Source organism: Bufo gargarizans, chromosome 3, assembly GCF_014858855.1.
Source record: "Bufo gargarizans isolate SCDJY-AF-19 chromosome 3, ASM1485885v1, whole genome shotgun sequence".
NCBI lineage: Eukaryota > Metazoa > Chordata > Amphibia > Anura > Bufonidae > Bufo > Bufo gargarizans.
In genome coordinates, this window is record NC_058082.1 from 333,626,031 (window position 1) to 333,641,259 (window position 15,229).

Below are 15,229 nucleotides of genomic sequence, written 5' to 3' on the forward strand. Positions count from 1 at the left end.
TGACATTTCAGAATGTCACTTTTTTGGCAGATTTTTTTCCGCTAACAAAGCAAGGGTTAACAACCAAACAAAACTCAACATTTATTACCCTGATTCTGTAGTTTACAGAAACACCCTATATGTAGACTGCTGTACGGACACACGGCAGGGCGCAGAAAGAAAGGAACGCCATATGGTTTTTGGAAGTAATCCAAATCAACAGCTCACGGTCCTGTCTTGGCTGCACGGGAAAGGGGAGGAATCCCCACCACAAAATCCAAATCAAAAATTCCCAGCTGCCCTACTTGCTTGAATCTTATATCTTTTTTATCAAAAAGTAGTCCTCTAACGGGACATGTTTCGACACATATAGCTGAGGAAGGCAAGTAAGGCAACTAGGAATTTTTGATATAGATATGGTTTTTGGAAGGCAGATTTCACTGGTATAATTTTAAGCTGCCATGTCACATTTGAAGACCCCCTAGATGCACCCCTAAAGTAGAAACTCCCAAGAAATGACTATGGAAACTATGGGATAAGGTGGCAATTTTGTTGGTACTATTTTAGGGTACATATTATTTCTGGTTGCTCTATATTACACTTTTTGTGAGGCAAGGTAACAAAAAAACCCTGCTGTTTTGTCACCGTTTTAAGTGTTCTTGCATGGCAAGACCACTTACTGTTATCTCACATATATATTCTTATTATAGCCAAATTTACCACCCTAACTCCTCCCACAGTTTTTACACTACATACAACAGTAATTTACTGAAACGTGCGGATTGTTCCCGATTGGTGTGCTATTACTTTGTGGATTGTTTCGACAAATGGTTCACGAAATAGCGGCGTTTTTGTGTAGAAATTGGTCCCATAGGAATGAATGGCTGAATGTTCAAAACTAGAGCGGGAGCTGACAAAAGCTAGAGTGTGAGCTAAAAAATAAAGACATGATTTCTAAACTGCCACCACTCCCTCATTTTCAAGCCCACATACACAAATCTTATATCAAAACGTTCAGCTATCCCTGCTGCCACTAAAAATGTCCACGGCTAAGCCATCATGGGTTTTCACCAATGCCAGCGCATACAGCAGGGGTCCGGCCATCAGCGACTGCCGGACCCCTACCGCTGATCACGGCACCGTAATAGTACTGCGCTGGGCAGCAAGTCATGTCAAGCTGCGCCATACTATTACTGGTCGGGAAGGGGTTAAACCAGCAAAGGAAGCAATATAGAAAATAACAATACTTGCTGAAGGGAGACAACCCCTTTAACAGTGTTATTATTGCTCCCATTCCCACTCTTACCCAGACAATAAATAACTCCATTGGCCACAACAAGTCCTGCTCCTTCACGTGCTGTCTGCATATCACCCAACATGCTCCACTGATCAATGTTAGGGTCATAGCGTTCCATACTTGTGTGCCGCCGACTTCCATCAAATCCACCTGAGACATATATCATATCTATAAGAAAATTAAATTAAGGTTATATTTATAGAGCATTGAAAGCAAATTTTGAAAACTTAGATAAATTATGGCAATGTCTAATCTCATGTATCCATTATATCTTATGTTTTTCAAACAAAACAATACACTATCACACATCAGATTATGAGTCCAGTACCTCCTAATGTAGTGGCTCCAGCAAGGCCTCGCCTTACATTCATGGGAGCCACAGAGTACCACACACCATCCTCTTCTGAGGTGTAATCCAAGCACTCCACTGAGCTGAGTCGGGAGCGCCCATCATATCCTCCAATTACATAGACACGGTCTCCGAGTGATACTGTGGCTACATAGCGGCGCTTGCGAGTAATACTCTACAGAACAGGAATAAAAAAATAAAGGGTAAATACAGTATTACATTGTTAGTCACTTAACCTTTCAGAGGTTTTCATAACTGTAAATATTAAACACATTATTATTTAAGGCTACTTTCACACTTGCGCTTGATCGGATCCGTTCTGAACGGATCCGATCATATTAATGCAGACGGAGGCTCCGTTCAGTACGGATCCGTCTGCATTAATAACTTAGAAAAATTTCTAAGTGCGAGAGTAGCCTGAGCGGATCCGTTCAGACTTTCAATGTAAAGTCAATGGGGGACGGATCCGCTTGAAGATTGAGCCATATGGTGTCATCTTCAAGCGGATCCGTTCCCATTGACTTACATTGTAAGTCTGGACGGATCCGCACGGCCAGGCGGACACCCGAACGCTGCAAGCAGCGTTCAGCTGTCCGCCTGGCCGTGCGGAGGCGAGCGGAGCGGAGGACTGAACGCCGCGAGACTGATGCAGTCTGAGCGGATCCGCATCCATTCAGACTGCATCAGGGCTGGACGGAAGCGTTCTGCTCCGCTCGTGAGCTCCTTCAAACGGAGCTCACGAGCGGACAGCAGAACGCTAGTGTGAAAGTAGCCTATATCTGTAATAGGTACCATTAGTTTAGCACAAAATGGACATTTGTTCCCTAATAGAAATTGAAACCTAGGCACTAGAAAGTTTAAATAGTTCCCTCGGTTAGAATTTTACAAAAACTGCTTTGAAGGGCAATTCCTGTTTTAGGCATTTCTGGCACATCTGCAGGACACGGTATTGCCATAAATGCCAGGCCACTGCAATTGACATACTAATAGTGTTTACCAGTCAGAACAAGAAAAAAAAAAAAAAAGTACAACTTTTTGAGAAAAGCGTAGTGTAGTGAAGAAAGCCACATTCAACATCCTTAGAAAACTTCCTCTGTATCAGTATATCCAAAGTCAGTATCCTATAAAACAACAAGGGGAAATTCATTTACCACTAATGGGAAAAAATTGTTTCGTCCTCAGCACTATAAGGGGCGGAGGGCTTTAACTGACAGGGCAAGAATACACTGGAACTGTCCTCTGCTAGTAGTTAACTGCTTGAACCCTTATTACTGCAGCCAGTTTTGCCCTTTTTATGTAGCTGCATTCTTTTTCTCCATTGGTTAAATAACATAACTTTATAACTCATGTTATTACTGACATGGCAAAAGTCATTATAAGCAGGTTTATTATTATTATTATTAACATAATAAAGCAGGAAAGGGGATTTTGTTTTTTTCCTTTGTTTATGGCCAACTAGCCAACTTGAACATGCAATCACTTGCATCCTATTAGGCACTGCGCCTCTAGCAGGGCTTAATAAGCGTACTAAGCCGATTAGGTTTCCTGGCTGCTAGAAGTCTGTGACCCCATAATGTCCTTTTGTGTGTCTACATAGACGCATACAAAGATGTAAATAAAAAAAATTGAAGTGCTACATTATGAGTTATACAGACCTTTGGCCACTTTCTGGTACTTCTATTAGCTACTGAGGGAAGAATAGTATTCAAAATATTACTGTATTTTTCCCCCTAAAGTGGGGTGAAAATTACATTGCGTATTATAGGGCGAATCGGGGGGTGGGGGGGGGCGCGTTTGAATGGCCGGTGCTTTTACATCGCAGGCTGTACTGCATAAGGACATCAGCCAGCAATGTACCAGACATTGATCCTGGCATTTACAGTACCTACTGAGGAAGAGGGAAGAGCCTGGCACTTCTATGGCGGGACATCAACAACTTCAATCCTCCTAGGACCTGGCCCAGCCTCCCGGAGCCATGTACATGCACACCAGACTGCACCCATCTCTATGGGAAAGCACTATTGCTAGTATGTAGTGTCGGATATGAGTTTTTGCGATAGCACAAACACAATCCTCTTTCTGTGATGCAGGGCTCTTATATTCTATATTGTGTGCACTCAGCAGGTATCCCCCCAGTACAAAAGTGATTAGCCTGCCTGAAAATAAAGGCAGGAAAAAACATATGGTATGTATTAGGCAGCCAGCAAGATTGGGGTTAATGTGACTCATTAAACCCAATCTTGCCACTGCCATGTTTTAAACATGAATGGGGGTCACTTATTTTTAATGTCAGGCTGGGCACATGCTTTTGGAGTGGGCCCCATGTGCCTCACATTAATAAGTGACCGTACCGTCTCAAATAATGGGCAACATGGGATTAATGTGAGTTACAGAATACAGGCCACTTATTAATGTGAGGCACATAGAATGATGGAAGTCAAAATTCATAAGACTGTGCCGATAACATTAATAGCAAGTGACTGTTCATGTACCTCATGCTTTAACCCCATGTTGCCCCTTAACACACCTTTTGTTCAAATTTTTTTTTTCCCCTAAGACGAACCTAGGGCGAAAAATACGGTACCTTCCTACTATCTTTATTATTCAAAGCATTCCCTTTCACTTTTTCACATTTTGTTATGCTGTGGCCTTGTGCTAAAATAAAACAAATTCAAGATGGAACTATTGAGTGATTTTGGAAAATATTCTGGATACACAGTAAACAGGTCTAAATGTGAATTGCTTCCTTTGGCGCAGGGCGATGATGGGGTCTATATCAGCGCTTTGGGATTCGGTATTGCTAAACCGTCGACACAATTTACATACTTGGGGATTAAAATAGGGAAATCACTGCATTCCATATATAGACTGAATTACCCACCACTGTTCTCTAAAATTAAAAGAGACCTTGACAGATGGAAAAATCTACCCCTCTCCCTGATGGGACGTTGCCAACTGATCAAAATGATGGGGTCGGCGAAGCAGATGTACCCCCTTCAAACAAACTACACCTGTGCTTCTACGACAGGCAGATATTGCAGACCTAGAGAAAAGGTTTATACATTTTCTCTGGGGAGGGAAGAAGGCGAGAATTGCATTAAAAAAGCTGAAACTTAAGAAGGAACAGGGAGGACTCAATTTCCCAGATCTAAGGGGATACAATTTAGCGTGCCTTAGCAGACATATATTAGATTGGGCTAATCTGGCATTGTTTTATTCTAATTTACATATTGAGAGCCAGCTGGCGTCACCGTGGAACTTGATGGCCCTCCTGCACACTAAGGTGTCAAAACTCCCACATATAGCAAAGCGGCCCTGATACTCCGAGACACAATCATTACATGGAAAAATGTGAGAAAGCTTTTTTGCCTCCCTTATCCGTTTTCAAAACACCTTTCATTACAGGGTAATCCCAAATTCCCTCCTGGACACAGTGAAAAATCTTTTCAATCCTGGGCGACCAGGGGCGTGACTAGGATCGGTGATTTGATACATGAAAGAGAAGCTAGATGGGCATCGCTGGGTGAATTGGAGGAGAAATGGAATCTACAGGGACCAACTCAGTTTCATTACTTACAGATACAAAGCTACAGTTGTGTTCAAAATTATTCAACCCCCAATGCTGTAAAGGGTTTTAGGGAATTTAGTGTACATTTGTAATTGTGTTCAGAATGAAATCTTACAACGACTTTTTAAAGAACCAAATGCAACTAAAATGACATCAATTTTTTGGGTAATACAGTATTAAATGTTTTTTTTTTGTGATTTCTTCATTGACACAATTATTCAACCCCTTAGGGCTGTTTCACACGAGCGGATGCCGTGCGCGACATCCGCTCCGTGAATGACAGCCAAGACCCGTTGCGAACTGCAGAAGCACGGAGCATTAACATGATTGATAATGCTCCGTGCCTCTCTGTGACCTCTTTACTACGAAATCACAATGACAACTTTATCTCACCGTGATATTGTAGTAAAGAGATCACAGAGAGGCACGGAGCATTATCAGTCATGCTAATGCTCCGTGCTTCTGCAGTTCGCATCGGGTCTTGGCTGTCATTCACGGAGCGGATGTTACGCACGGCATCCGCTCGTGTGAAACAGCCCTTATAGACTACCACTCTTAAGAACAGAGGTTCATTCAAGTGTTTTCGATCAGGTATTGAAAACACCTGTGGATGTCAAGGAGCAGCAATCAAGCATAATAAGCACCAATTAGGCAGATTTAAAAGGACTGTGATACTCAGCTCCTTCTAGACATTTACTGGTGTGTTTACAAACATGGTGAAGTCAAGAGAATGGTCCAGGAAGACAAGAGAAGAGGCGATTTCTCTTCACAGGAAGGGCAATGGCTATAAGAAGATTGCAAAAATGTTAAACATACCAAGAGACACCATAGGAAGCTTCATTCGCAAATTCAAGGCACAGGGCACTGTTGAAACGCTACCTGGTCGTGGCAGAAGGAAGATGCTGACTTTGACTGCTGTGCGCTACCTGAAGCGCAAAGTGGAGAAAAGTTCCCGTGTGACTGCTGAGGAACTGAAAAAAGATTTGTCAGATGTGGGTACTGAAGTTTCAGCTCAGACAATAAGGTGCACACTGCGTAATGAAGGCCTCCATGCCAGAACTCCCAGGCGCACCCCCTTGCTGTCTCCAAAGAATAAGAAGAGTCAACTGCAGTATGCCAAAAGTCATGTGGACAAACCACAAAAGTTTTGGAATAGTGTTCTGTGGACTGATGAAACAAAATTAGAACTGTTTGGGCCGATGGATCAACGCTATATTTGGAGGAGGAAGAACAAGGCCAATGAAGAAAAGAACAACTTGCCTACTGTGAAGCATGGCGGGGGGTCAATCATGTTTTGGGGCTGTTTTGCTTCTACAGGTAGAGGGAAGCTTTAGTGTGTGCAAGGTACCATGAATTCTCTTAAGTACCAGGAGATATTGGATGAAAATGTGATGCAGTCCGTCACAAACCTGAGGCTTGGGAGACGTTGGACCTTTCAACAGGACAATGATCCCAAGCATACCTCCAAGTCCACTAGAGCATGGCTGCAGATTAAAGGCTGGAACATTTTGAAGTGGCCATCGCAGTCACCCAACTTAAATCCGATTGAGAACCTCTGGTGGGACTTAAAGAAAGCTGTTGCAGCACGCAAGCCTAAGAATGTGACTGAACTGGAGGCTTTTGCCCATGAAGAATGGGCGAAGATACCCGTAGATCGCTGCAAGACACTTGTGTCAAGCTATGCTTCACGTTTAAAAGCTGTTATAACTGGAAAAGGATGTTGTACTAAGTTTGAATGTCACTTGGGGGTTGAATAAAACTGACAATGATGTGAGCACAGAAAAGACATTTGTGGTTATTTCATTATAAATGTTATGTTATATTTGTCTGACTTACAAGTGCCTCTTTGATTTAATTGTAAACAAGATGACTGAAATGATCAAAATCAATGTCAAACTGGCCAAAACACTCAATTTCAGTGGGAGTTGAATAATTTTGAACACAACTGTATGTAAAGGGCTTAATAAAGGGACTTATCTACTGAAGGGCAGCGGAACAAGTTTGACTCATTTCTGGGGCATAAGAATAAGTTGTCTATCTCAGGGATATATAACGTACTTAGAGCTACCTGGGAGGATTCTTTAGCTGTGAATCTATACAAAAAATGGGAAACTCAACTGGGGGTGACGGAGATAGAGGCAATTGCTCGGTCAGGTATTCAGGCAGTATATAAAGCAGTCCCTAATGAGCAGATGAGAGAAACCCAGTTCAAGATACTTCATAGGGCAATATATGGGTTTGACTTACAGTCTTCGTTAGCTAGACCGGATAGAATTACTGCTTGTCCTAAATGTGATACTCCAGGGACAGATTTATATCACGGTCTTTGGGCATGCCCCAGATTGGGCAGATTTTGGCCTCAAGTGTTTTCAATATTGAAACGGCTCGGTAATAGCCGGTCTGAACTATTGCCACTATTAGTTATATTTCAGGCAGAAGGAAAAGAGGCAACGGAAATTGAGGGGGGTAGAGAGAAGAATGGTTTGTCTATGCTTGAACATAAGATATTGTTGGAAGCAAAAAGATGCATATTGACACTGTGGTTGTCAGCAGACATCCCCAGTGCTGAAATGTTGCTAGGTCGAATCAAACATTTATTTCATTTAGAATGGCGTGATGCTACCACCAGAAAATAAATACTGGGGAAAAAAACGATACAAAACGTGGAGGGTATTTATGTTGCATTATGTTCCTAAATCAGAATATTCCACATTGATGGATCCCTTTAAACTCACAGCATGGTACCTACAAGAAGATTTGAAGGGCCAGTTGGGGACCTAAAAGTTTGAATAATGGGTCTTACAAGGGAAGAAGAGTTGACTGGGATATTCCCAGAGAAAGAGATAGTTCTGATATAATGAGTGGCCAAGACATTCAGGGAGGACAAAAGAGGGGAGGGAGCGGAGTACGGAGGGGAGGGGGACAGGGTAAGAAGTGGAGTAAAATGAAAAATTGTATGTTTGGCTATGACTGGAATGAACCCAATGCAAATTGTGAATTTAACAAGTATTTGCTTTGTTGAGTACATTGTCTACAATACTGATTTACTATGATTTTGTATTTTGTCATGCCAATAAAAAATTTGCTAAAAAAATAAATAATTTTTTTTTTAGTTTTTCCCCACCATTTTGAAAACTAAAATATTGTATTGACATAATTATTGAGAACCTTTACTCAGTATTTAAAGGACCTTTGACAGCAATTACAGCATACAGTCTTCTTGGGTATGATGCCACAAGTTTTGCACACCTGGATTTGGGGATTTTCTGCCATTCTTCTTAAAGCGCTGTCAGGTTGGATGGGGACGGTCAGTGGACAGCCATTTTTAGATCTCTTCACAGATGTTTGATTGGGTTCACGCCAGGGCTCTAGCTAGGTAACTCAAACCATTCTAAGAGATGTCCTTAAACTCCTCCTGTGTTGTCTTGTCTGAGGTCCAGAGCACTCTGGATCAGGTGTTTAATTAAGAATCTCTCTGTACTTCGCTAAATGGAATGATCCCTCAACCCTAACCAGTCGGCTTAAAAAACACCTGCACAGCATGCTTCTGCCACCACCATGCGTCACCGTAGTGATGATATTGGCCAGGTGATAAACTGTGTCTGGTTTCCTCCAGAGATGACGCTTCAAATTAAGGCCAAAAAGTTCAATCTTGGTTTTGTCAGACCAGAGAATCCTGTTTCTCACAGTCAGAAAGTGATTTTTATTTTTGCAAACGAAGCGGGCTTTCAGGCTGCTTTCTGGACAGTCTGCCATAAAGCCAAGATTGGTGGAGTGCTGCAGTGATGATTGACTTTCTGAAAGTTTCTTTCATCTGAACACAGGATCTTTGGAGCTCAGCCAGAGTGATCATTGGGTTCTTGGTCACCTCTCTTACCAAGCCCTTCTCCCCTGATTACTTAGTTTGGTAGGGCGGACAGCTCTAGTAAGTGTCCTGGTTGTTCAAAACTTCTTCCATTTAAAGGGATTCTGTCAGCAAGATTATGCATATACAGTCGTGGCCAAAAGTTTTGAGAATTACATAAATATTGGAAATTGGAAAAGTTGCTGCTTAAGTTTTTATAATAGCAATTTGCATATACTCCAGAATGTTATGAAGAGTGATCAGATGAATTGCATAGTCCTTCTTTGCCATGAAAATTAACTTAATCCCCAAAAAACCTTTCCACTGCATTTCATTGCTGTCATTAAAGGACCTGCTGAGATCATTTCAGTAATAGTCTTAACTCAGGTGAGAATGTTGACGAGCACAAGGCTGGAGATCATTATGCTAGGCTGATTGGGTTAAAATGGCAAACTTGACCTGTTAAAAAGGAGGGTGATGCTTGAAATCATTGTTCTTCCATTGTTAAAGGAGTTCTGCACGTTCAATTAACTGATGATCTATCCTCTGGATAGATCATCAGCTTCTGATCAGGCAGGAGTCCGACACCCGGGACCCCCGCCGATCAGCTGTTTGAGAAGGCAGCGGCGCTCCAGCAGCGCCGCAGCCTTCTCACTGTTTACCGCCAGGCCGCCCGCCCACTGACGTCACGACTTGTATCAACTACAGTGGGCGCGGCTAAGCTCCATTCAAGTGAACAGAGCTTAGCCGCGCCCACTGTAGTTGATACAAGTCGTGAAGTCAGTGGGCGGGCGGCCTGGCGGTAAACAGTGAGAAGGCCGCGGCGCTGCTGGAGCGCCGCTGCCTTCTCAAACAGCTGATCGGCGGGGGTCCCGGGTGTCGGACTCCTGCCGATCAGAAGCTGATGATCTATCCAGAGGATAGATCATCAGTTAATTGAAAGTGCAGAACCCCTTTAACTATGGTGACCAGCAAAGAAACGTTGCGTTGCATAAAAATGGCTTCACAGGCAAGGATATTGTGGCTACTAAGATTGCGCCTCAATCAACAATTTATAGGATCATCAAGAACTTCAAGGAAAGAGGTTCAATTCTTGTTAAGAAGGCTTCAGGGCGTCCAAGAAAGTCCAGCAAGCGCCAGGATCGTCTCCTAAAGAGGATTCAGCTGCGGGATCGGAGTGCCACCAGTGCAGAGCTTGCTCAGGAATGGCAGCAGGCAGGTGTGAGCGCATCTGCATGCACAGTGAGGCGAAGACTTTTGGAAGATGGCCCGGTGTCAAGAAGGGCAGCAAAGAAGCCACTTCTCTCCAAAAAAAACCATCAGGGACAGATTGATCTTCTGCAGAAAATATGGTGAATGGACTGCTGAGGACTGGGGAAAGTAATATTCTCAGATGAAGCCTCTTTGCGACTGTTTGGGGCATCAGGAAAAAGGCTTGTCCGGAGAAGAAAAGGTGAGCGCTACCCATCAGTCCTGTGTCATGCCAACAGTAAAGCATCCTGAGACCATTCATGTGTGGGGTTGCTTCTCATCCAAGGGAGTGGGCTCACTCACAATTTTGCCCAAAAACACAGCCATGAAAAAAGAATGGTACCAAAACACCCTCCAACAGCAACTTCTTCCAACAATCCAACAACAGTTTGGTGAAGAACAATGCATTTTTCAGCACGATGGAGCACCGTGCCATAAGGCAAAAGTGATAACTAAGTGGCTCGGGGACTAAAAACGTTGACATTTTGGGTCCATGGCCTGGAAACTCCCCAGATCTTAATCCCATTGAGAACTTGTGGTCAATCCTCAAGAGGCGGGTGGACAAACAAAAACCCACTAATTCTGACAAACTCCAAGAAGTGATTATGAAAGAATGGGTTGCTATCAGTCAGGAATTGACCCAGAAGTTGATTGAGAACATGCCCAGTCGAATTGCAGAGGTCCTGAAAAAGAAGGGCCAACACTGCAAATACTGACTCTTTGCATAAATGTCATGTAATTGTCGATAAAAGCCTTTGAAACGTATGAAGTGTGTGTAATTATATTTCACTACATCACAGAAACAACTGAAACTAAGATCTAAAAGCAGTTTAGCAGCAAACTTTGCAAAAACTAATATTTGTGTCATTCTCAAAACTTTTGGCCACGACTGTAGACCTGATTACATGTTATTGGAGGTCTCCAATAGCATGTCAGAAAAATACCAGTATGTAACTTATGATTGCTGAAAAAATTATTTTATATATTTATATGCAAGTCACCTGTGAAAAGAGTCCAAAGCGCGTCCATTCCGAGTGAGCCCAGCACCTACCCTCATCCTCAAGTCCCCTCCTAGCTATCAGTGTATAGACTGCACTTAGCCCACACACACAAACAAACTAAATAGACTATAATAACCCTATATATACTGTTGTGCCTTTCCATAGGTGTATAACATTTATATAAAAATATCCTAATTATAGTGTATTTGATATATAATAGGCCATATTGTGTTATATTCACCATTGTGTATGTATTTTAAGTAGGCCGGATATAGGTTCATGGAAGGACACAGTTCATATAATTTCTTCTGTGTACATATAACAGTCTGAGAAGAGTCAGTCTTGTCTCCTTATAGATTTATGACTGAGATAAGGATATTTTCTAGACGCATCTGGTGCTAATTACCCCTACTGTTTAATGTCTACTGATGAAGCAAAAAATCTGTGATGTACAGTTGCAAGAAAAAGTATGTGAACCATTTGGAATGATATGGATTTCTGCACAAATTGGTCATAAAATGTGATCTTATCTTCATCTAAGTCACAGTAATAGACAATCACAGTCTGCTTAAACTAATAACACACAAAGAATTAAATGTTACCATGTTTTTATTGAACACACCATGTAAACATTCACAGTGCTGGTGGAAAAAGTATGTGAACCCCTAGACTAATGACATCTCCAAGAGCTAATTGGAGTATGGTGTCAGCCAACTGGAGTCCAATCAATGAGATGAGATTGGAGGTGTTTGTTACAGCTGCCCTGCCCTATAAAAAACACACACCAGTTCTGGGTTTGCTTTTTACAAGAAGCATTGCCTGATGTGAATGATGCCTCGCACAAAAGAGCTCTCAGAAGACCTACGATTAAGAATTGTTGACTTGCATAAAGCTGGAAAGGATTATAAAAGTATCTCTAAAAGCCTTGTTGTTCATCAGTCCACGGTAAAATAAATTGTCTATAAATGGAGAAAGTTCAGCATTGCTGCTACTCTCCCTAGGAGTGGCCGTCCTGTTAAGATGACTGCAAGAGCACAGCGCAGACTGCTCAATGAAGTGAAGAAGAATCCTAGAGTGTCAGCTAAAGACTTACAAAAGTCTCTGGCATATGCTAACATCCCTGTTAGCCAATCTACGATACGTAAAACACTAAACAAGAATGAATTTCATGGGAGGAATCCACAGAGGAAGCCACTGCTGTCCAAACAAAACATTGCTGCACGTTTACAGTTTGCAAAAGAGCACCTGGATGTTCCACAGCAGTACTGGCAAAATATTCTGTGGACAGATGAAACCAAAGTTGAGTTGTTTGGAAGAAACACACAACACTATGTGTGGAGAAAAAGAGGCACAGCACACCAACATCAAAACCTCATCCCAACTATGAAGTTTGGTGGTGGGGGTATCATGGTTTGGGGCTGCTTTGCTGCGTCAGGGCCTGGACGGATTGCTCTCGAAGGAAAAATAAATTCCCAAGTTTATCAAGACATTTTGCACTAGAACTTAAGGCCATCTGTCCACCAGCTGAAGCTCAACAGAAGATGGGTGTTGCAACAGGACAACGACCCAAAGCATATAAGTAAATCAACAACAGAATGGCTTAAACAGAAGAAAATATGCCTTCTGGAGTGGCCCAGTCAGAGTCCTGACCTCAAACCGATTGAGATGCTGTGGCATGACCTCAAGAAAGCGATTCACACCAGACATCCCAAGAATATTTCTGAACTGAAACAGTTCTGTAAAGAGGAATGGTCAAGAATTACTCCTGACCGTTGTGCACGTCTGATCTGCAACTACAGGAAACGTTTGGTTGAAGTTATTGCTGCCAAAGGAGGTTCAGCCAGTTATTAAATCCAAGGGTTCACAAACTTTTTCCACCCGCACTGTGAATGTTTACATGGTGTGTTCAATAAAAACATGGTAACATTTAATTCTTTGTGTGTTATTAGTTTAAGCAGACTGTGATTGTCTATTGTTGTGACTTAGATGAAGATCAGATCACATTTTATGACCAATTTGTGCAGAAATCCATATCATTCCAAAGGGTTCACATACTTTTTCTTGCAACTGTATATGTGTATCTATAATGAACATTAAGTTTTAGTATAAGATAATCAATAGGACACATGTATCGTACTATGTTGTTAAATATTATGAAGGTCGTCAATGCATCTATTATCTTATATATTTCTCACTAGGAACGCATATACTTCTAAAGCATGATGAGAAGAATTTTAAGTGTAATCTTTGTTAGTAAGAAAGTGTTATTTTAACTAACAATCAATCAACTGTTGGAGTAACAGAGGAGACACATGTCTTTGATAGTACAAAGTCCATTATATTCTTATCGGTACCATAAATTTAGTAGCTTGGGAAATGTTTCAAATGGTACCCGAACATCTGTGTTTTAATTGGTCCACGTGTCAAAGATAATCCCTTAGCTTTGATTTAGGATTCCTTATATTATGTGTATGGAATGTAAGACAAAATGAGACCTGGACATGTAACCCTTATTAGTATGATGCTAATAGCTTATGCAATAGTGCCACCTAGGTATGAATAGTTAACATTGCACCAACAGTTAAAATGCATTTTGGGTGATATAGTGACATCATAGTCACCATCATATGTACACACCTAACCAACAATTATTGGAAGTTAGGAAGGTGTGTCTAACTGATAATTTTGTAATCATAAAACACACACACATATGAAGGGGGGAGAAAACCAGAGAAAATAAAAATAAAAATGAAAAGCAGAGAAAGAGGAGAGAGATCCCAGGAAAAAAATCCCAATTATCAGAACGTACTTCAGAGCTGACTTCCCTTAGACTCTGCATATAAACTGCACTCTCGAGTAACGTATAACTATAGTATGTGTAATACTGATTTAATTAATTGGCTTGATATTTAGGAAAATCCCCGCTTTAGTGCGGTTGTATAATCTTAATTGCTACATCAATATTATCACTATTCAGTAAAGATGCATATTACTGAATAAATTATCTAATATTGATTTCAGAGAAAATCTCTGATTGGAATATTCAATTCCATAGCCAATATCTGGCCTGATAATTTATAAGTTGTATAGCAATACTACCAGATATCTGCGATTGGTCATAGTTTGAGCACAGCAATGTTTCGTATCTGTCCTTATCACTATTGAGTGTATATCTCATAATTGTCGTTGAGACGATTGTATTACATTTTTATGTTTGAGAGGTAATATGGAACGCTGGTAGTCATGTTAGAGCCAGCTAGTGGCGAATTTAGGGCACTGCATATAACTGTATATTATTGCATACCATTGAGTTTTATAAGGATTAAGCTTTAATTGCATTTTAAGTTATTGTATAATAAATCATTTATATTTTTGCACAGACGCTTGTAATATGTTTTACCGATTGCACAATATAATTCAATTAACAACGATCTCTATTTAAGGTGTTTTATGTGTCCACCTCTAGGATCAATTACCTTTGAAATTTTTCCTTTGATGCTTTCTTTTATATAAAGCTTTATGTCCCTGAAAATATGCATACTATGTAGACTACACTTTACGTATACACGCTATACAGACTATACTAACCCTATACACACTATGTAAACTACTTACCTCATATACACCCTGTACAGACTACACTTACCCCATATACACCCTATATAGTGCACACTTACCCCATATACACATTATAAAGATTACACTTACACTATACACATACTATGTAGATTATAATTACCTAATAAACACATGGCATAAACTACATTTACCCTACACAAACACACTATAGACTACTTTCACACCATCAGGGTTCAGCAAAAACGCTTCCGTTACTGATAATACAACCATCTGCATCCATTATGAACGGATCAGGTTGTATTATCTTTAACATTGCCAAGACGGATCACTCATGAACTCCATTAAAAGTCAATGGATCCAT

The 15,229-nt window shown here is 41.2% G+C and overlaps 1 protein-coding gene across 6 annotated transcripts in view; it reads right to left on the reverse strand.

The window, feature by feature from the left end:
- Nucleotides 1–15,229, reverse strand: part of KLHL12 (kelch like family member 12) — an 85,691-nt gene that overhangs the window by 17,329 nt on the left and 53,133 nt on the right. For all 6 annotated transcript variants that reach the window (XM_044287667.1, XM_044287663.1, XM_044287665.1 and 3 more), the window contains 2 exons: nucleotides 1,605–1,800; nucleotides 1,286–1,444 (listed from right to left, as the gene is read on the reverse strand). In XM_044287667.1, coding sequence (XP_044143602.1) covers nucleotides 1,286–1,444; nucleotides 1,605–1,800 — 355 coding nt within the window. The remainder of the gene's footprint in view (nucleotides 1–1,285; nucleotides 1,445–1,604; nucleotides 1,801–15,229) is intronic.